The 23,324-nt window shown below is 47.1% G+C and overlaps 1 protein-coding gene across 4 annotated transcripts in view; it reads right to left on the minus strand.

Annotated features, from left to right (window-relative positions):
- Positions 1–3,103: 3,103 nt before the first annotated feature.
- The window catches only part of DCAF17 (DDB1 and CUL4 associated factor 17), a 426,798-nt gene continuing 406,577 nt past the window's right edge, over positions 3,104–23,324 (minus strand). For all 4 annotated transcript variants that reach the window (XM_078681578.1, XM_078681577.1, XM_078681579.1 and 1 more), the window contains one exon: positions 3,104–3,425. In XM_078681578.1, coding sequence (XP_078537704.1) covers positions 3,291–3,425 — 135 coding nt within the window. In that variant the 3' untranslated portion in view covers positions 3,104–3,290. The remainder of the gene's footprint in view (positions 3,426–23,324) is intronic.

Here is a 23,324-nt window from a genome sequence, read left to right on the forward strand (position 1 = left end):
GCAGCACAGGAAATATTGGTGCACTGCATTGAGACATTGAGACTTTCAAGTGAGCTGTGAGTGTTTGCCAGGGAGGCACTCCAACGGATACTGAGAAACATCATTCTCATGAAAGGTCTGAATGAAGAGGCCTATGCGGAAGAAAACAACAGAAACAGATTTTGATGGACAATAGAAGTCTGCCAGAGAGGCTTCGACGGACTCTGGGTATTTCCCATGCGATTGCATAGAATGGGTGTTTGGAGACTGATTCTTATTGTTTTATTGGCATTGTCAATAGTTACTGAAATACATAATGTTTGCAAAATAATTTTAGGATTTGCCTGTGTAATGGCAAAAGGAGGGTCTGAGGTTCTTTAATTTTGACTCCATCTTACATTTGTCATCAATTTGCATTGCCTTTACACAGGCTGTTCTATTCATGAAGTGTTTCTGCCCTTTGGACTGCAACGTGTAGGAAACCCCCCTCTGTCCTTGCTTTGAAATCAATCTCAGACACCAGCTGGCCTAACTGTATACAGACATGTTCTGCCATTACTGATTGACCTATAAGTGCTGTAATTGATTTACTTATGGGTTGGGCAGAAATATAACGTAAGGGGGACATTCTGGTTACATGATGTTTTTCTATTGGCTAATATTTTGCAGATCTTGTATGTCCATATTAGGTATTTTGTATGCTTGCAGAAGCTAGGACTGCCCCTTTCTTTTATGCTGAATTTGTAATCCTAAGCATAGAAAAGACATCTGTGTTCTGTATTCTTTAGACTGCCTCATTCAGGTGCTAAAGGCTCCTGTGTGACGTAGTCTCACCTAATTAAGTTAATAAAGATGTTTTTTAATATTTAAGCTTCTGTGCCAAGTTCTTTTGTATTAGTGAGACCCCTGAGAATGAAGATTACAGTTCTTCAGTGTGCGTGGGTGAGGAGTCTGAACGTGATTCTTTTGCTGATGGGGAGCCAGTGCAGGTCTCTCAAGTGGGCGGAGATGTGGTTGTGGCGGGGGATGTCCAGGATGAGTCGTGCGGAGGCGTTCTGTATGCGCTGGAGTATTTTCTGTAGTTTGGCTGTGGTTCCAGCGTAGAGGGTGTTCCCGTAGTCCAGTCGGCTGGTGACGAGTGCCTGTTTGACCGTCTTCCTGGTTTCGGTGGGGATCCATCGGAAGATCTTTCGGAGCATGCGCAGGGTGTTGAAACAGGATGACGAGACGGCGTTGACTTGTTCGGTCATCGAGAGGGAGGAGTCCAGGATGAAACCCAGGTTTCGTGCGTGGTCCGTCGGCTTGGGGGTGGTGCCCAGGGCAGGGGGCCACCAGGAGTCGTCCGAGGCGGAGGGGGATGAACCCAGGATGAGGACTTCCGTCTTGTCTGAGTCTATCCTGTCACCTGCCGTCTGCCTTTTTCATAGAGGGGCTTCTCCCATCAACAGCACTTTCCAATAAACCTGTGGGTGAACATCTTTCCAGACCAGCAGCGTTACACTCATGGCTGGTGGGGTGTCCATCAGAGGGCATCTACCGTAAAAGAAATAAAGGGGAGACCAATCTCCTAGCATCCATAATTTACGTTTTTATCTCTGGTCTATGCCTGGGCCAAATATCCAGTCGTTAATTATGAGTAAATGTAGCACTTAGTACTACGACAATGTTAGTCATGCTAGACCCCCCTTTGAAAGTTGACTTGCGATACTTGACCAGGGAGACGCGTGGCTCTCGCCTGTTGCACAGCAAGGTATGCAGCATTGAGGCCAGCTTTTTAAAGAATGAGTGGGGTACTCTATTTGGAAAGATTTTCATTATGTATCGTATTCGGGGTAGTGACACCATTTTAAAAAATGCACTCCAGTCTAGTGGAAGCAGAGGTTTTGAGTCCCAGTAGAGTATATCTCTTTTCAGTTTGCAATATGAATTCCTAGATATTGCAAGCCCTCAGTCAGCTTTATCTAGGCTGACTGAGTTTCCCTTTCTTCCACGTCGTCTTTGTTCCTAATCAGAAATACGATCACCGTAGGTCAGTTCACGGAGCGGTTTCCAACTTTTTCAGGATTGACATTACCCTTTGGCCTGATCTGTTCGGATAACTTACGAGTATCAGGAAGTTATTCATGTGCAGAGACACCTGGTCTTCCAGGTCTGGTGTCCATCGAATCTGCAATGTCCTTACCTTGTTGCAGCCAGGCTACTAGGGGTTCTACGGCTAACACAAACAATATAGGTGAGAAAAAGCAGACCCGGTGCTTGCTCTGATTACAAAGGGATCTGACAATATTCTGTTTAACTATACTCATGGTGGTGGACTGTCTCTAGTGTAATAGCTGGCTAAAAAATGTGGCCCAATATTCATGCAAGAGAGTCCAAGGCACAGATGTTACCAGCCCATGCTATTGAAAGCTTTTATGAAATCGATAGATAGCATCACCCGTGGACCTCAGATATCTTTCCCGCTATTGTCAGGACACTGAACAACCATCTTATATTCTGTCTCCTGGAACTCTGCAGTGCAGTATAAAGTCACTTTGGTCCGGATAGATAAGTGTATAACTGGATTATGTTTTAAAAGTCTACTCACCAAGATTTAAATTTCTGTGGCCATGAAATATATTGGTCTGTAGCAACTGCGATTCAGTGTTTTTTAGAAATGCAAAATAGTCCCTCATGCACTGATAAGAAAGCACTACACTTGAGGTGGAATGGTACATCAACCAACCAACAGCAGGAGGTGAGAGAAAAATACTCCATTGGATGGAGCCAAAGCCACTCATGTATATTTGAAAGAACTAGTAAAAATAGGTCACCAGACAGCTACTCTGACAAAGCAGACCTAAAAGAGCTTGGAAAGGCACAAAGGATTATTGCTGGGGTATTTTAAGTGTGTGGTTAAGAAAGACAGACAATGGGGAGAGGTCCCGATAGCGCTCATCTAGTCACATTCCATTTCTGTGCAGAGAGATTCAATGCTCGTCCCCTCTTCGCCATGCCACAGTCAGGATTTATGCACCAGTGAAATGCTGCTTCTCCTGCTCTTGTCTACCACTAGCACGTTAACAGATAAGACAATTCCTGCTCTGAGACGATCCCCACACAAAAACCACCAATACAAAAACACTTTGAGACTTGATCTTTTATAGTTCACAATATTCAGACAATTCTTGACAGTCACATGAGAAATAAACAAAATCCACCTTTACAAAGACTGCATGTAACACAGTAGCTTTAGACACGTGTATTTACAAAACTATGCACAGTATAAAAATGAATCTGACTAAAAGACAAATAAGCTGGCGCTGTCGCGATTATTCGCCTCCCAGGTTGTTGTCGTCGGCCGGATTGGAGACCATTTTGTAAACGTAGCAGTAGAAGACTCTGTTGGGCTTCTGTTCTATGTGTATCACTGTGTCTCTGTCGAAGTAAACTTCATGGCTGTAAGTCTAAAATCAGAAAGCAAAAGCAATTTACAATATAAACCTGTAATCAGACCGGCCTATAATTTATGTACTATAATGTTACTTTAATTTCCTGATTGAAACTCTCTTTTACCAAACAACCTATAATCACTCGTTATGTTTCTTCCTGTGGAAACACAGTTAGAACATTGTATGAATCCTACATTCATGGATTTTCAGCCATGAAAGACTAAGTCAAGCCCAGATGATAATGGTCAGAGAGCTACACCCAGTATCTATGTTCTTCTGTTGGTATGTTACTCTTTGTTTGAGGGTGGACAACGTCATTAGATGTTTGGTGACCACTACAGTGCTTCTGCATCTGTCCACAGTATGCATAGGTGCCAATATTCAGGCCCATCTCAATAGTCATGCCAATTCCGAATACCTGCAGCCAATGCGGCAATGGTTCCATTGAGTAATTTTGTACAGGAATAAGAGCCAGAGCTCTGCTCAGAAGCCGGCGCTATAAAACTTCGGCATGCCTAATACCAAGGCTGCGTGATCTTGATCCTGTCCTTTTAATCCACTTCTACACACAACCTTCCCCTTTTTTCTCACCCCTGCAGGTTCCTGCTTTCTCTCTTGCTCTCAGTCACTGTCTGATGAGAACAATAAGTGCTGGTCCTCAGAAATGAGTACCGGTGTGCCTCACTTGCGACCACTGGTTCAAATTAAATATTGATGGATCCAATGGCACTTAAAAAGGGCTGAGAGATGGAAGCTTGGTATAATATCATGCAAGAATTATAAGATTCAGACAACAATGTTCTATCCACCAATTTTAAAGCCCTGGTAATGAAGGAATACTGCTTTTTTCATCCTCTCAATAACCAATGTGACACGCTTTGGCCAACCTTCCAATGAATGACTCAATAGTGTTCTGGGCATTAGTAAATCTACTCCAATTATCTAAACACAATGGTTTTTATATGTAGTATTGCACTGAACTTGACCATACACCACAATGACCCTGAAGGGAACCCACCCACTGATCTCCGATCCGCCTTATAACCACACCTTTGCCTTCTCGCGTATATCAACTCTATCATTACTAAGCCCCCTCCCGCACCCCTTCCTCAGATATTCCCCTTCTCCTCCGCACTCCTCTGTTCTGGGTCCTACCTCTCTAATGTAAACGCCTACCCAGTAATACACCACTTTGCTTTTGACACTAGGGCCACACTACACAAATCTCATCCATAAATACATATAGCAGTCATTATTTGAAAGAAGAGTTGTACATTAAAATGGCATCCCTTTCCAACTGACCATGCCCACTGGACAGGTAAAACACTAGAACTATTCATCATCATTCTGCCAGTCCTGACAAATGCTTCGTGGAGAAATATGTCACTTCTTTTTTTAAGAGGCCCATCCTAATCCCAGCAGGAGGAGAACGTCTGCAAATCTCTTTACAGTGTCTAGCTAATACCAACCATTCACAAAAAAAACTCCAAGAAAAGGTAATTGATAGTAGGTTGCTGGTCAACTGGGTAGGAAAAGCCTTTGAACAACTGTAATCAGGACTCTGCTCAGGCAACTAAACAGAACAGTCTCAATGCTATTACTAGCACCATTGGCGGGTCTCCCCTGCACCCCTGGAATTCCATGGACTTTGCACAAGGCACTGTCCATGAAGAAAGTAATAGTTTGCAGTCAGTTTAATTTCTTACTTAAACTCTGCTCCTAAACCCAAAATCAAAGGGCTTCCCGTGTATGATGCTAGGGTCCTGAGGCAGCAAAAAAAAGCTCTTAAAAAGAATTTTAGTTGCGAAAATATCAGTTTCATCGTTGTTGACAAAGAGGCAGGCCACTGCTGTGGAGCAGGAGTTGCTGCATGGCTATCACATAAGTACTCTAAACATGTTTTTAGAAGATAAGTACAACTGAACAAACAAGGACAGTATATACTCCTGCTTTAACTGAACGTACATCACTTGGTTTTCACAGAGTTCTCTAAGTTTCTCTCTCCGTCATTCTCTATGAGGTACAGCAATCCGACAACTGATTAAATTAACTACATTTTAAATAACTGCAACAGGAGACAGAGTACATGTATGTGCATCACGAAGAGTTGAGTATATGCACAGGGGGTTTGGGTATACATAATTTGTGCTGCTCAGAAATATTTTCTAGCTCCTCTCAGCAACTCTGTTTTTACCCCTGTCCCTATTATCGAAAGAGGTTTCCTCCTGAACGCTAGATCCTTGGTGAAGAATAACCTTTCTTTCAGTGAGTTTGTGGCGGTAAGAAGACCAACATAGGTCTTTATTACGGAAACCTGGGCCTCCGACTCTTCGGGTCCTGAGCTGGTTGACGCTATACCTGAGGGATATGCGCTAGCCAGGATGGACCGTGTGGGACGAAGAGGAGGAGGTCTGGGGATCCTGTATAAGACTTCCCACTCCTGTCGCATTACTAGCTTATCTGATCCTTCAGATACTTTCCAGGCCCTACATTTCTCACTAAATTCCTCCGTGGTATCTCTTTGGGCGGGCATTTTGATCTATAGACCCCCAGGGTCGAGAACAGATTTCTGCCAGAACCTGCTGAGTATATTGGAGCCTTATTTTGGCTGTGATCACCTGACGATTCTGGGAGACCTAAATTTTCATTTGGAAAACTTGGACTCAAGGGAAACTGTTACTCTCTTGGATTCATTGTCGGCCTGTGGTCTTCTGCAGTTAGTTAAAAGTCCCACCCATCAGGCGGGTCATATCCTGGACGGGGTATTTTCAAATGACTCTAGATTAACTATAGGGGTGCCTATTCCGTGGGCTGATCTGACCACCTAGCTGTTCCTTTGGAACTAATGTGCCCTTTAGTAGGGACGAAGCTGAGTGGTCTTAGTAAAAGAGAGCCTAGGCGAAATTTTAAAAGGATTACCAGTGACTCCCTGGCCCCTTTAATTTCTAATTCCGCAATAGCCACAGCGAAGGATGTTAACACAGCGGCGCTTGAACTGACCAGTTCTATCACGGCGGCTGTGGATGTGCTGGCCCCTGTCTCTCTGCGATATTCCGCCAGGAAGCGACCGTCGGCCCCTTGGTTCTCAAGGTCGTTAAGACTTTTGAGGCAGGGTTGTAGGAAACAGGAAAGGCGCTGGCGGGTGTGCTGGGATCTTGAAGAGAGGAAAAAGCATAAAGCCCTTCTTAAAAGGTATAAGGAGGAAGTGATCAAGGTAAAGCAGGAGTATTTTTCTAATCTAATCTCGAACCTTTCCTCTCCTAGGGACCTCTTTAGAATTGTTGATTCCCTATGCACTTTGCAAATTCCTGACCCTATTCCTAGTTCCCAAGAGCTCTGTAACAAGATTGCTCTATTCTTTCACGACAAGATAATGGACATCTATATGGGCCTTGAATTGCAAAGAGGTTCAATGCCTCCCACTGTGACGGCAGCCTCCTTCCCTATAGGAGATGGAGTTCTGGCTCCCTCAGTAAATTTATCCAACTTTCCGCCGCTCTCTCTCCAAGAGTTGGATGTGCTTCTGAGTGGTACTAGGTCGGGGTCCCCTCTGGACCCGTGCCCTCTTAGAGTCCTTAAGGACTGTAGGGAAACTTTGCTGCCCCCGCTCCTGGAAATCATGAATCGGGCTATGCGGGAGGGGATCTTTCCCTCGCACTGGAAGAGTGCTGTGGTCAAGCCCCTCCTTAAGAAACCAACATTAGATCCTGAAATTCTTAAGAATTTTCGTCCCATTTCTTTGCTCCCGGCACCAGCAAAGATGCTGGAGACCCATCTTAACCAGCATCTGGCGACCTTCTTGGACTCTGCAGGTCTACTTGACCATTCTCAGCATGGTTTTAGGAGGTGCCACAGCACTGAGTCGGCTCTCACTGTAGTGCTTGATAACATTCGTACTGAGGTCGACAAGGGCCACACTACTCTTTTGGTCCTGTTAGACCTAACAGCCGCCTTTGATACCCTGTCTCCCCTGGTTTTAACATCACGTCTCAGGGAGATAGGGGTGGAAGGTCCGGCTTTGAGTTTGCTGGCCTCATTCCTTAACCAGAGGGAACAGAGGGTCAAGTTAGGAGAGTTCCTATCTCCATCCACACCTGTGCAATGTGGTGTGCCACAGGGGTCGGCGTTAAGTCCAACCCTCTTTAACATCTATGTGGCCCCACTTGCCAGGTTGATAAGATCGTTTGGGATGGAGGTAGTGTCATAAGCAGATTAACACCTAAGCGGGTTGTTGCTCCCTGGTTTACTGAGGCGCTGTCGGCCTCTCGTCGGCAGTGTAAGGTAGCTGAAAGAGCCTGGCGCTCACAATATGACCCTGTGGTAAGGCTGGCCTACAGGACAGTGGTTAAGGCTTATCATCGGGACATTCGCCTAGAGAAAAAAACCTATTTTGCAAGGAGGATAGATGCTGCTTCTAACTCCTGTAAAGAGATTTTCACTATTGTCAGAGAATTCACGGCCCCCCGATCTAACGTAACCCAAGCGGTCCCTTCGGAGTCCTGGGCTTCCGATCTTGCAAATTACTTCACCAACAAGATAAAACTGATCCAAGATTCTTTTCCACTGGTGGCGACGGCTGTCTCGGCCAGCCCCGAGGACGGATCAGCTTCATCGGCCCTTTTGGGCCCAGTTTGGCCGTTTTCCCATCGATTTCAGCCCCTGCTTCCTTGGCACTTATGGGCAATCTTAAATCTGGGTCGCCTCTTGACCCTTGCCCGGCCAAATTTTTGGCAAAAATGTCGGAAGTTATAAATCCGCTGGCGAATCCACTCTTGAACCACTCTTTGAGCCAGGGAGTGGTTCCGCAGGCCTGGAAGCAGGCAATGGTCATTCCCTTGCTGAAGAAGCCTGGTCTTGATCCCGTGGTGTTGGCCAACTACAGGCCTATTTCTCTCCTCCCTGCTCTTACGAAAATTTTAGAGAAGCATGTGCATATGGTGCTTTCTAATTTCTTGGAAGCTCATGATGTACTGCATGCTACTCAATCTGGCTTCCGCCCTAATTTAAGCACCGAGACGGCGCTTTTAGAGGTGTCTGAAGCCATTAAAGAGGTACTTGACTCCGGGGGCAAAGCCATGCTTGTCATGTTAGATTTGTCGGCGGCCTTTGACACCGTCCCCCACGAGGGTCTTCTCGCCAGACTCTATGAGATCGGTCTGAGGGGGACGGTGTTCAGCTGGTTTAGATCTTTTTTAGCTGGCCGTCGACAAACGGTCTGGGCCTCTTCTAACGCGGCCGTGATGCCGCCTTTGGGAGTCGGAGTTCCGCAGGGCTCTGTGTTGAGCCTGACTCTTTTTAACATCTTTATGACCCCTCTGGCGGCTTTGGCGGAGTCGTTCGGGGCCCATATCGATGACCCAGCTCCTCTTTTCATGTAAGAAAGGAGGAGACTTTGATGGAGAGAGTATCCGGGACTGCCTTGGGGCTGTTTTTAAATGGTTCCAGCTGAACAGCCTCAAGTGCAACTCAGACAAGTCTGAGGTACTCTTCTTCGGATGTTCATCGGATCCGGACTGGCAGGCATGGTGGCCTATTATTATGTTCCCCCCGTCCTGTTCGTCCCAGCTCGCTAAGAACCTGGGGGTCAAGATGGACAAGGGTCTGACGTTGAGATCCCAGATCCTTGGTTTAACGGGAACATGTTTTGGCCTCCTCAAGATGCTCCGGAAGTTTTTGCCTCTTCTCTCAGTGGAGCATAGGAAGATGACAGTGCAGGCCCTGATTGGCTCAAGACTGGATTATTCTAACGTCCTCTATTTGGGCATGCCAGAATATCTATTGCAGCGGCTGCAAGTTGTTCAGAACGCGGCCGGGAGGGCCATTTATGGCCTAAATAGGCGAGCCAGTGCTGCTGGCCTGTTGCAGTCGCTTCATTGGCTGCCTATCCGGAAGCGGATTGCCTTTAAGGCTCTGACCTTGGCCTATAAAGCCCTGCATGCTGTGGGAGCAAAGTATCTCCAAAGGAGACTTGCCTTTTACCATCCGGCTCGCTCTCTAAGATCAGAATCTCTGTTTCTTGCGGTGGTCCCGCGAGTAAAGAGAGCCCGTATTGGAGGCCGCTCCTTTGGGCTGCTGGCGCCACAGCTGTGGAACACTCTGCCGTTGATGCTACGCGGTGCTACTAATTTGCTCGCCTTTAGGAAGGGCCTTAAAACCTGGCTCTTTGTCCTTTAGGTCATCACTTTTTTGTCCTGTTTCTTTTAATTTGTTTTTACATCAGAGTTGTGTTATTCTGCTATAGGTCTCAATAAAAGCGCCGGGACACTCTTTTTGAGTAGCCGTGCGCTATCTAAAACCAAATATAACATAACATAACATAACATAACATAACACTCAAATCATGGTTTCCCTCTCCTACTCGGTCAGCTCTGCCGCTCTCAGCTTTAGGAACTGTATGGAGGCAGTTTCGCTGTGGATGGTTTACAATTCACTGAAGCTTAACGGCGAGAAGACCAAGATCCTTGTTTTCGGGGGGGGGAACAAGGATATATGGTCTTCAGAATGGTGGCCCCCTTCGCTAGGAGAGTGTCCCACACCCACAGACTCGGCTCGAAATCTCGGAGTCCTGATTGACCCCGCCCTCTCTATGGCCAAGCATGTCAATAGGACAGTTGCTACTTGTTGGGGCATCATCAAGATCCTTAGGAAGATCAAACATTACTTATCTCCACAGGCTCGTAAACAGGTTGTAGTAGCATTGGTCATCTCGCGGTGTGACTACTGCAACGCGCTTTACGCCGGCATTAATAAGGGTTTGCTGCAACGCCTACAAACTATCCAGAATGCGGCGGCCAAATTTGTATTGGATGCCCCTAGGATGTCCTCTGCCACAACTGCCAGGAAACGCCTACATTGGCTTCCGATTGAGGCCAGGATATTTTTTTTTAAACAAATTTTTATTGGGTTTTTTCGTATTGAGGCCAGGATTACCTTTAAGACTCTTTGTCTGACATTTAGGGCACTAGGGGGCTATGGGACAGAGGGGGTGAAGGACCTTCTGGTGCCGTACGCTCCCTGTAGAAACCTCCGCTCCTCTAGAAAGAGCTTGTTGTCGGTGCCTCGCGTTCGAAGAGCCAAGTGGGGAGGAAGAGCGTTCTCATATCTTGCCCCTACTATGTGGAATTCCCTGCCCCTGGAAATGAAGGCCCAACCCTCTGTTTTGTGCTTCAGAAAGGCACTGAAGACGTTGCTCTTTGCTAAAGCCTACCCGTAGCCGCGTTCCCTGGTTCTTTTTGGAGTTTTTGGTTAGGCGCCTTGATGCCTTCGGGCTTAGTTGCGCATTATAAGATTACCTTCAAAAGCAATATCACCATACTTTCAACTCAAACAGTTTTCGTTGAGGCAGCAACAGGCTGTGCAGCCTACTGGCAATATAGACAAAAATATATAACAGTAACATATACAAACGTATTGGGCTCTACCCCGAACACAAGTACTTTTTCCTTTTTTTTGGACAAGGTGGAGGTGAACACCTTGTTTTCACTAAAGGATTAGAAAATAGTCAAAATGATGATGGCTGCTTCTTAATTCACAGACATCATTGCTGAAGAATGTGTAAAAAATCATGAAGCTTGATACTGTAAGGGTCTTGACATGTTTTATTTCACTTTATTTGCATTAAGTAGAACTCCAGGAGCCAAACCTTAGACAAGTACCAGCAAAGCCAATGTTGAAACAATTGATTTAATTCTTTCCTGCAAGCCTGTGATTGGTTAAGGCAACACAAATAGCTTACCAAGAAATAAAGAAGTGTGATGCAGGAGAGTTTATCATTTGACTAAATTAGGACAGAGAATCCTCAGCCAGTTTCATTGCAGTAGATTGTTATTGGCACTAGGATTGCTTACTATTATATCTTTGTAGACTCATCTGTCACATCCATGATTCATTGCGGGAACAGTAATATTAAGGCATTGATTGTTCTAATACACATCTACGGGAATAGTGAAGGTCTGCTTACTCCTGTTTAGAGTGATGCGCAAAAGGCTCTTGACCAGGTGAACTGGAATGATTTGGAATTTATCCTGGAAAGATTACTCTTTCGGAGGACTTCTGTATATGAGTTTTGCAGGTTGTGTTGCAAGTCTTGTGTCAAGGTGATGACCAATGGAATTGTCTCAGACAGATATGCTCTGCATCAAGGTATGAGGTAGGGTTATCAACTTTATGATTTGATTAAGCGAAGATACCATAGATGGTGGGGTAAATATCTGATTAAGATTATTTTGAATATTAAATCTGAATCAGTGGAAGGGAATCACCTTTCCAGGCTCCTCCATACCCTTTTCATAGTTTTGCTAATATTGTCTGATGCTTGATTAACAGATTAGCCTCATATGGACCACGCTGGGGCATAAGTGAAATCAGATATGTATTGCACATCCAAAACTCCTAAAGCACCAAGATGCTTGAGGTACGTGATGAGCAGATGTATGTTTTAAGGATCTAAAAATTCAAATTCCTGGTGATGTTAGACGGCTGAGGTCTGTAAACCTGTCTAACTGAAGAAGTTTGTGATGATAGCAAGTGTTGAGGGAATTCAATTTATGAACATGGAAAACATGTTTTTTAAACGTTGAAGTTTCCCCCGCTTCCTCTGATGGAGTCTGACAACAAGAAAAGTATAAAGAGTGTTGAAGAATTTTTGCAGTGAACAAAGAGAATAGCATGAAAGATACTTAATTAAGTTAGGAGTGCGGCATGGTGGGTTTGGTTTTATTTTATTAGGGAACTTGTACAGGGAGTTTACACTTCAGCATTCACATTACTGATTGAGAGATGATCTCAGTGACATTCTAGAATGGAGTTTATTTAAGAAGATATGCTCGTGTAATTCTTCTGGGTTATTTGTTACCCACGCAGCAGATCCCCGAGAGAGCAAAATCACCTCTGACTGAGGGGAATATCGTTTGAACAGGGATGTAGCTTCATCAGCTAAACCAGCTAATAAGATTCACAACTGTAAGTTGCTTTGGCAATGTAGAGGAGGAATCAGGAGGATAAGAGAAGTGTAGGTGTATAGCACTTTGAGAATTGAGAATACCCTTGACAAGGTTGGGTGGGGGAGGTATGAATAGTTACATTGTTATTTGCAACCATAGTTCTTATCATTTTAAATATGTTTTAAAGAATGGCTTAACTTATACAAAGGAGTGCACCATACGTTTTTATCAGATTTCAAGAAATGTATTTTATAACTGCAGGAACATACTTGCAAAGAGCATTCTACCGACTATTTCCTCGCTGGTGAATCCTCGCCAGCTGGGATTTATGCCCCAGAGATCTACTTGCCTAAATCTGCAAGACTTTATACTTGTGCCCAAGTGGCCAAAAACATGAAATGGCTATTTGGCAAAATGATTTCTTGGTGCAGAGACTGAGAGGTGCTTAACTCAATGGAGAGCTAATTTCTCTCTGGAGTTTTGCAGAATATGGGCTTTGCTCCACCACATATCTAATGAATCACCCTCCAATATGGGGAGCTCGCTATGGCTGTCAGGCTGACTGGCATTTTGTCACGAAAATTCTCCTTAGACAGGGGCATGAGGCAAGGCTGCTATTTCACCCTATCCTATTCAAGTTGGCCCAGATTCCCCTGATCTCCTGGATTGGGAGGGGCACATTGGCCTGTGGGTTTTAGGGTGTGATGGCACAGAATACAGGATACTCTTGTAGGCCGACGAGATTCTCTCGATTACCACAGGGCCGTCATACAAGACACCCAGATTGCTGCCAATATTTAGCAGATTCATATTACATCTCATCTTCACTATCAATTGGACCAAGTCTGCCCTGTTTCTGGAATCGCACTGGTCTATGGGCCACAGACCATGGGCTCTGTTCCTATTAGAATCAGGGGTTATGTTGAGAAGCAGCAAACTGAAATCATTTACCCAAGTGCAAATGGAATTTGGTCTAATGCGGACGCAATATTTCCAGTATCTGCAAGTTATTGTGCTGATAATTACTGCATATTAGTTTTGAACAACATAACGGACCATACCCAAATTAAATCTCGGGTGCTGAGAGGGAGCTGACAACAGAGACCATTTACAATAATTACAAGACTATACTTTAAGACTATGGCTTTACAATATGGCAGCCACCTTGCTAGGGTTAATGGCAGATAGGCCGCGAAACTTGGGCCAATTGCTCACAAGAACTGGGCTGATGCACCCTCCCACCCAAGGGAGATGGCCATTTAATCTAAATTTAGACGCTCCCAACGTAGGATTTTACAAAATGTGCCAACATAGATCAAAACTATTCATAATGGAGATAATTGGTAGCCCTACCACTGTGTGCTGCAATAGAAATCAGTTTACCTTCAATCATACGATATAGGACTGTAACAGACATTGGCAAGTCTAAATAGGGGTACAAAATAAATGGGAAACGGTTACATGTGCTTATTACGGATACAATGCTACTTTGATTCCTCAAATGGTGCTTTGGGGACTAAAGAGGGAAATGATCATCCCAAAAATAATGCTCTGCTCGCTGGGCCTGATGCTGGCCCATGCAGGCATTGCTAGTAAATGGGTGGATCCAGATTATGGATATGTGGAGGAGTGTGGATTGGTATATGGCAACAGATGAATCCATATAAAAATGTCAGAGACACTCTACATAAATGGAAATATCTCCCACCCCCGAGATAACCCAGATTATATTGAAATACAATGGTGGGAAACCAGTTGAGAGGCCAGAAAGTTGGGTGTTGGGGATGGGCTTGTCCCTTGCATGGAGAATGGGTGGTTAGGCCTGCTCTGTGCGCCTGACTGCTTGTGAAACAGGCACATGGATATTTTATTTGGCTGTGATACCATGCCTGTTCTGTTAACCAGAAGGGCTCACAAAGCGTACCTCATGGCAGCCAAAGGGCGTGTGTGCTTGCCCACAGTGAATCACCTGTGACTCATTAGTGTGACCAGACCTTTTCTTGTGTCAGGGACAGAGTATTCTAATGACGTTTTGCCTATAGAGGTTTGCTGTTATTAGAACTCAAAGTCCCTGCGCTGACATTCTGTGGTCAAGCCAAAGGCATGTATGCGCAGTGAGTATACAGCACATGTACAGTCATAGTGTGTGTTGTTTGATTACTGGGACCAGCGGGATCCATTTTGAATGCCCCTGTATTAGGGTGGCAGACAATGAAGGGTGGATATAGATTCCCCAGACAGTGAAAGTGCACTGACTGCAATGCAATGCATGGGGGATAGAAACACTTAAGTGAAGGAGGATGGAGATAGGGTTCTGCTTAGAAATAAAATGAGGATATTTTTTGCAAATGACTGATGATTAGTTCCTGAGGAACTTCCATTTGGTAGTGTTTGCAGTTTCTGTTGTTCAAGGTAAGGCTGTTTCTATGCAGGGACGGTCCCTTTGTCCGTCCTCGATTAGTGACTCGGTAAAGCTAATATCAGCAACATGAAGAGATCCCGCACTTCAGTGTGCCGTGTTGTTTATACTCCTGCTTGGAGCGAGCTTTCTGCTGTGAGAGTCAACACCTTTAAGGCTGTGTCTGAGGAGCTGCCGGAAAATAACATTTGAAAGAGAACCAACATAACCTGGTTCTGAAACCCTAGGCTTGGAGTCCACATTCTGGTCTGGAAAATGTGCAAAGATTTGGAACCCAAACCACCCTACTCTGTTCCACTTCTAGGTTTTTGTGTGACCAAGGAAGAATGTGTTCCGAAGAGTACTCGGAGGAATTATATGTGACCAGGGCTCGTATCTGCATGACAATCTATCTCCAAGAGGTGAGGGGACATCACCTGAAGTATGCACTTTCTGTCATAAGAGTTGAGTCTACTGAGAGCCTAGAAGCCTTTGTGCCTGTTGAGAGAGGGAAGAGAAGTGCCTACAAAGGAAAGATTGTCTGAGAAAAGAAGCCCACCATATTCCGGGTATGGGCAAAAGCCAGAGAGAGAGCCACTACAAGTGTGCCGGACTAGTAGAGACCCATTTGTGGAAGGAGGTTTCACAGTGTCCCTGAATAGTACTAGTAAACTGCACCAATACCTCTGCAAATATCATGCATTGTGTGTGATCATCAGACTGCTGTGCTGTTGACTTCGGAACCCTCTGTCTACGCCGAGATGGGAGACTTGAAAGGTCCAAAAGCCGAAACTTTTGAAGACCTCTACAAGAGCACCTGCCATACCAGCATCTAATCTGCAGCTGGCCAGGAGAAACCACAACGGCCGAAGGCCATGGCGCTGAGATCTTCAAAACAAGTTCCAAGTGTAGACAGCTACAGCCCTGACAGCTCAAGAGCCGCTGCAGGACTGATGCACTCGTCCATACCGCACCATTCCAGACTGCAACAAGAGCCTGCAGGTAAGCATGGGGCTTGAGAACTGTGAAAGAATTAGAGACCGGGGATATGCAGAATGAATAAAACAAATTAACACAAACTTTTGGGTGCACCTAGCCCTGGACTCTTGTGCCGAATTATTGAATAGTTATTGCTAGACAACTCTGTCAAGCTGTCTTAAAAATCTGTATGAATAGACAATTTAATTCTAAAAAATGTGACACTTGATGCCAATTTGCTGAATCCCATGTCTGCAGAGTGCTGGATATCCAAATACAGTAAGTTTTATCATATTAGATGACTAACACAGCTTGCAACTTTTCCTTTTATCGCTGCTCCAGCAGGAAAGGTGCTGAATGTGCCATGTATTGACAAGGAGTGCTAGTTCTTAAAAACAGGACCACGTGTTAGATGATCGCATCAGTAGGGAAGTCTATGATGCCACATTTCTTCACAATTCATCCCACCTCGTGTGGTAATGTTCTTTAGAGACAAAAGATACTGCTGCAGGGTGAAGAAATCTACTGTACTTGGTAGAAGTAACAAAGCGAGGTGGACTTTGGCCTTCAATGAGAGGCACAGGATCTAGAGGTCTGTAATTCATATCTTACGGGCTGGCAGGTGAAAAAAGAACTGTGACCTTGTTCAAGTATGGACTTTAGAACAAGTCTTGAGAGAGATGAATAGTAAGACTAGTTACATTTTGCTGATAGTCTCCTTGATTAACTTATTCATTTAGTCGTATTCTAGATTACTTTCTTTGCAAAAAAAAAAATACTAAAAAGTATTTGTGTTTGCAAGTTCATGCACATGGCCTCATGTTTTTAGACGGAACATTTAAAAAAAGGGAAAGCTGATTTCCTTGTGAGATGGCGGTTGCGTAGGATGCTCTTGGAGCTGCTCAACAACCCCTGATCTAGTGGGAGGTCCTGGAGATTGGAATGGGATCTACCCCAACAGACTTCGTCTTCCAAAGTTGTGGGGAGCAATCGTGACAGAGCTGGTGCAGTGCCCGATCTGGAATGAGTATGGCAGGATACCGCAAAGTCAACATGTGAATCCTATACTGCAGCATGTGACGGGGTCCCCGATCCAGTCAGGGTGCAGAGCAAAAGAGGGTGCGCTCCCACCAGATAAAAAGGCTGGTAAAGTAGAAGGCGGGCTTATCGCCCAAGGAATTGAGGGGCCCAAGCCAGAGACGGGTCCCAAGCCAGAGACGGGGCCCACTTGGACTATAAAGAAAATAGCATCAGAACAGAAAAGGGCACAGGGACGACTGTTGATGCCGCAACACTGAGCAGTACAGGTAGCGAGAGACCAAGAGACAACATTAAAGTTAACTGCTCAGCAAAAACTGCAACATATACCTGCCAATATATGTGGGAACGTTTTCAGGCCGCCCGCCATGTTAATTCACAGGGAAACTTAACAGGATCATATGAAGCTGCTACAGAGATACATGTGGGACATGTGCAACTCCACTGCCATCAACTAACCGGGGATTTGCTATAAACAAAGTGGGGTGGTATACCGCTTAGCAGAGGCATATATTAAAAGCCCATTGGTGCATGAGTGCTAATACTGCTCAATTCTTTTCTCTGACACAACTAAAGATGAGTACCATGTCCTCAACTTGATAGACCACTCTTTCAGTCCTGAAATGTATCACAAAAATGTAAATATTTACATTTTTGTGATACATTTCAGGACTGAAAGAGTGGTCTATCAAGTTGAGGACATGGTACTCATCTTTAGTTGTGTCAGAGAAAAGAATTGAGCAGTATTGGCACTTGTTTTGTTGTTTATGAACGTGGCGTAGCCTTACTGCGCTTAAGCCGAACCCCTTTTTGTTCTTGACCATTGGTGCATGAGGGTATGTGGAATATCAGCACTGCTACCTAAAATGCAATGAATACATGGAGCAGGCATTAGCTGTTGAGTACCTAAAGGAACCCCTACAACAAGAGATAAAGTCTATGCAGATGCCGTGCTCATGCACATGCCGTGCTCACCTATACACAAGCGACTCCACTCACAGATGTCTTTTGAAACCCGCAACATAAATAAGAGACAGCCAGAAAGAGGCAAACCAGGCAAACATGACACCCAAAACGACCCAGCTGACAAAAAAGGATTTGAAGGAATTGTGGGGGATATAAGAATGGAGACATAGAAAACCTTCCAAGAATTCCTATCAAAACTGTTGTCAGAGATTGGCAAATATATGGTGGAAATCAAACTGGAGCTGTTGATGCCCATGAAAATTTGATGGTGTTTGCACTGTGAATTTGTATTAATGAGCGTTCATTTATGACTGAGATTTTTGATTAACCTATCGAATCTTACCCAGGGTCTGTGGTTTAGTTAATTTGTTCATATCACCTGAACTACTCAACTAATGGTCCATCGACCAAAGGAAGAGTTTTGATCTGTGAAGATTAGTTAGACATTGAATAAAGATTTATTACAAATACATTGAATTCCTAGTGAGTTAACTAATCGAGATTTAAGTGAATTAACAAACTTGACCCCCAGCGAAACAGCCAGGAAATCTGATTATCATATATGGGTAAAATGAAATTATCAGCTGTTTGTGAGGTGTTTGTCCCTGGCTTTCCGTTGGATCACTGGCACCATTAAATTAAGGGGGGTTTGCCTGTCCAAATATGATTCGATTCTACAGTGTGACACATCTATGAATGCAGGTGGAATGCAGGGCTAGGGAAACAGAGTAACACTGTATATTTATTGACAGGGCAGTGGTGTGCTGCTCCTTATGGGACATTACCTGGCTGTCCAAAAAGAGAGACAGAAATCACTCTACATTTCAGAAATCACCAAAACCTCATTATTGTTTAGGGGCCAAGTGGTGCGTATGCATGGCCTTACCACAGCCTTGGGCCCCAACAACCCCATTTTTTCTAACCCAGACTTTTTTCCTCCCACATTGGATGCCATGCAATTTACAAAATGCAAAAGATGGGCTGTTTAACAATACAGGATATGTTCAACAACAACCAGATAAGGTCCTTTATGGATTATAAGCATGCCTTCCATCTTGCTGAAATGGATAGGATGCAATATAAACAAATCAGACACCGGGTCATGAACTCACACATTAGAAGTGAAACACACCTGGTCACATAAGGGTGCCTCCTATAATAAATAGCCCTGCCAAACTAAATGGTAAGCAGAAATGCAGAGGATTCCACCTAAAAAAGGCACCAAAGCATACAATATCGAGACGCAGAGTATAAACTTACTATGACGCTGTACCTGAACGCCGTAGATTGCAACAAATGTACTTTGGACTCGTGTTGGAGATGTGGCATAGTGAAAGGTACGTATTTACATATTCAGTAGGAATGTGTGGGAATTCAGCCATTCTGGGCGGAAATACTTCGACACATTGCCATGATCATGAGAGGGTACTTCCAAAACATTCGTTGGGACTGTTCGGTATGCTAGGGGCACAAAACAATAGGGGATACCAAGATAAACTAGTCACTTTATATTACTTCCCATGAGCGGCTCAACACTCGATCATACTGTATTGGAAGAATCTCCTACAGAGAGGGTCTGAAAGCAGAGTATATGGCTATTGCGCTGGAAAAATTCACATTCCCTCCTGAAAACGGAGTACAAATTTGAGAAAATATGGGCCCTAGTGTTGGAGCATCTTATGAACTTTCCCAATCAACTATAATTAACCCCAAAATGCGAGCCTTGTGGGAAATTTAGGACGTAACCCATAGGACACAAGGAAACTTGAAAACAAAACATAATTTGGAGGCCCGGGCTAGCATCACTGTGGATCATCAGGTCAATCAATCAATCAATCATGCCATTTGTATAGCGCACTACTCACCCGGGAGGGTCTCAAGGCGCTTGGGGGGAGGGGTATGCTACTGCTCGAAAAGCCAGGTCTTGAGTTGTTTCCTGAAGGCGAGATGGTCCTGGGTCAGCCGAAGGTGGATGGGGAGGGAGTTCCAAGTCTTGGCAGCCAGGTAAGAGAAGGATCTTCCTCCGGCGGTGGCTCTTCGGATGCGTGGTACGGCTGCGAGGGCGAGGCTGGTGGACCGTAGCTGGCGGGTGGGCGTGTAGAAGGTCAGGCGGTCGTTGAGGTACTTGGGGCCCAGGTCGTGGAGAGACTTGTGTGCGTGGGTGAGGAGCCGGAACGTGATCCTCTTGTCGACGGGGAGCCAGTGCAGGTTCCTCAGGTGGCTGGAGATGTGGCTGCGTCGGGGGACATCCAGGATGAGTCGGGCGGAGGCGTTCTGGATGCGCTGGAGTCTTTTCTGTAGCTTGGCTGTGGTTCCGGCATAGAGGGCGTTTCCGTAGTCCAGTCGGCTGGTGACGAGTGCCTGGGTGACAGTCTTCCTGGTCTCGGTCGGGTTCCAGCGGAAGATCTTGCGAAGCATACGCAGGGTGTTGAAGCACGATGAGGAGACGGCGTTGACTTGTCTGGTCATCGAGAGGGAGGGGTCCAGGATGAAGCCCAGGTTGCGTGCGTGGTCGGTTGGCTTGGGTGCGGTGCCCAGGGCTGGGGGCCACCAGGAGTCGTCCCAGGCGGAGGGCGAAGATCCCAGGATGAGGACTTCCGTCTTGTCCGAGTTCAGTTTCAGGCGGCTGTCCTTCATCCACTCGGCGACGTCTTTCATCCCTTCGTGAAGGCAGGTTCTGGCGGTGTTGGGGTCTCTGGTGAGGGAGAGGATCAGCTGGGTGTCGTCGGCGTAAGAGATGATGTTGAGGTTGTGCTGGCGTGCGATGGCTGCGAGAGGTTTCATGTAGATGTTGAAGAGGGTGGGGCTGAGTGAAGATCCTTGCGGGACGCCGCAGATGACTCCAGTGGCCTCGGAGCGAAACGGGGGGAGGCGGACTCTTTGTGTTCTTCCGGCGAGGAACGAGATGATCCACTCCAGTGCCTTCTCTTGGATACCGATGTTGCTGAGGCGCTGGACTAGGGTGCGGTGGCAGACCGTGTCGAACGCAGCGGAGAGGTCCAGGAGGATGAGGGCCACTGTTTCCCCCTTGTCGAGCAGGGTCCGGATGTCGTCGGTGGCTGCGATGAGGGCGGTCTCGGTGCTGTGGTTGGCTCTGAAGCCGGACTGCGAGGGGTCGAGGGATCCGTTCGTCTCGAGGAAGGCGGTCAGCTGTCTGTTGACGATCTTCTCGATGACTTTAGCAGGAAAAGGGAGGAGCGAGATGGGGCGGAAGTTTTTGAGATCGGTGGGGTCCGCTGTAGGTTTGTTCAGGAGGGCGCTGATCTCGGCGTGCTTCCAGCTCTCCGGGAAGGTGGCGGTGTTGAAGGAGGCGTTGATGATGTTCCGGAGTTGGGGTGCGATGGTGGAGTCGGCCTTGTTGAAGACGTGGTGTGGGCAGGGGTCGGTCGGTGATCCGGAGTGGATGGTGTTCATCGTGTGGGCTGTGTCTTCGGTGGTCACCGTGGTCCAGGTGCGAAGGGTGGCGGTGGGGGGGTTGGTTCGACGGTTGGGTGCTTGGGTGGGGCGCCGAAGCTGTTGTGGATGTCGGCGATCTTGCGGTGGAAGAACGAGGCGAGGGACTCGCAGAGGTCTTGTGACGGAGTGATGTCGTTGGTGCCGGTGCTGGGATTGGAGAACTCCTTGACGATAGTGAAGAGCTCTTTGCTGTCGTGGGCGTTGTTGTCCAGTCGTTCCTTCAGGGATTTCTTCTTGGTGGTGCGGATGAGCTGGTGGTGCTTGCGGGTAGCGTGTTTGAGGGCGGTCATGTTGTCGGTGGTCCGGTCGAGGAGCCAGGCTTTCTCGAGGGTGCGGCAGGTCTTCTTGGAGTCCTTGAGGTCGTCGGTGAACCAGGATGCCTTCTTGCTTCTGGGTCTGCTGGGAGGGTTCTTTAGTGGCGCGAGGTCGTCGGCGCAGGCGGTCAGCCACTGTAGGAAGTTGCGGGCTGCTTCGTTGGGGTCCGTTGTGTTGGCGGGTGGGCTCTGGCTGAGGGAGGTGGTGAGCTGGTCTGCGGTGATCTTGCTCCAATTCCTGTGAGGTACCTGTTGCGGGTGGTGGTGGGTCATGGATCTTTTGAAGCTGAAGTGGACGCAGCTGTGGTCGGTCCAGTGGAGTCCGGTGGCGTGGCTGAAGGTGATGTACTTGCTGGAAGAGAAGACGGGATCAAGCGTGTGGCCGGCGTAGTGGATGGGGGTGTTGACCAGTTGCTTGAGTCCGAGGTTGGCGAGGTTTTCCAGCAGGGCGGTGGTGTTGCGGTCCTTGTTGTTCTCCAGGTGGAAGCTGAGGACCCCGAGGAGGATGTAGTCGGTGGAGGGGAGGGCGTGCTGGCTGATGAAGTCTGTGATGTCTTCGCTGAATTGTGTGCTTGGTCCCGGGGTTCTGTAGACGAGGGTGCCTCTGAGGGTCGTCTTAGGGTCGGTGTGAATCTGGAAGTGGAGATGTTCGGCTGCGGCGAAGGAGTCGTTGGCGTCGGTCGTGATGCGGATGGTGTTCCTGTGGACGATGGCGATGCCACCTCCGGTCTGGTTGATGCGGTCCCTCCTGATGATCTTGTACCCGTCCGGGATGGCGATGGCGATGTCGGGTGCAGAGGAGGCGTTCATCCAGGTTTCCGTGAGGAAGGCGACGTCCGGTGATGTAGCGTCGAGGAGGTTCCAGAGTTCCACGGCGTGTCTGTGGGCAGAGCGGGTGTTGATCAGGATGCACTTGAGGTGGTTGCTGCTGGTGTTTGTCTTGGCGGGTGCGGGGCAGGTTCGGAGGCAGGTGAACTTGCAGGTGCAGCAGGTGAAGGGTCCGTGGGTGCGTCTCGGGGTTGCTCGGCAGCAGGCGTGGGTCCGGCCGGCATTGAGTGCGTTGAGAGTGGCGGCGTCGTAGGTCAGTCGGGTCGTCTTGCCTCGGCGGGGAGGGCCAGGGGTCCTGGCGCTGGGCGCGGGCCAGGCGCGGACGGGCGCAGACGGGCTTACCTTTGGCGCACCTTCGGTGCTCAATCGGTGCTCCCGCTGCGCGCGTCCGCTGCGCGGTCGCTCTGGGGGCGTCATAAGTAGGGAGCCGGGAGGGAGGAGCAGCTGGGTGGCGGGAGCGGGGCGGCGAATGGAATCACAGGGGGGCGGGGCCGCAGGGAGGCAGCGGCGGGAAATTCCAAGAAGCAGCGGGCAGCGGGAAATTCCCAGGAGCAGCGGGAAATTCCCAGGAGCAGCGGGAAATTCCCAGGAGCAGCGGACAGCGAGCGAAGGAATCTGCAGGCAGGAGGCGGCAAAGGCAGGCAGGAGCGGCAGCAGTGAGTGGGGCGATCAAGCCCTGTGGAGGGCTGAGCGGTAGGTGAGATGTGGTGCCGAGGGGTGAGGAGGAGGGAAGGGTAAGAGGGAATTTATGATTTTGATTTATAGGTTAGTAGTTTATGATTTCTGGAGCTTAGGTTTTTAAGGATGAGGTATCCAGGTATAGAGCTATGTTCATATCCAACAAGCCTCCACTGGTGAAGCTGGCTAAGATGAATGATCTAATATGGTATGGTGGGATGAGTGCTGTTTTGATGGGATAGATATCTTAATTAATGAAACAAAAAAGGAATAAAACGTATTATACAATAAAAAAGTGGAAGCCCCACAGCACATA

Source organism: Lissotriton helveticus, chromosome 3_1, assembly GCF_964261635.1.
Source record: "Lissotriton helveticus chromosome 3_1, aLisHel1.1, whole genome shotgun sequence".
NCBI lineage: Eukaryota > Metazoa > Chordata > Amphibia > Caudata > Salamandridae > Lissotriton > Lissotriton helveticus.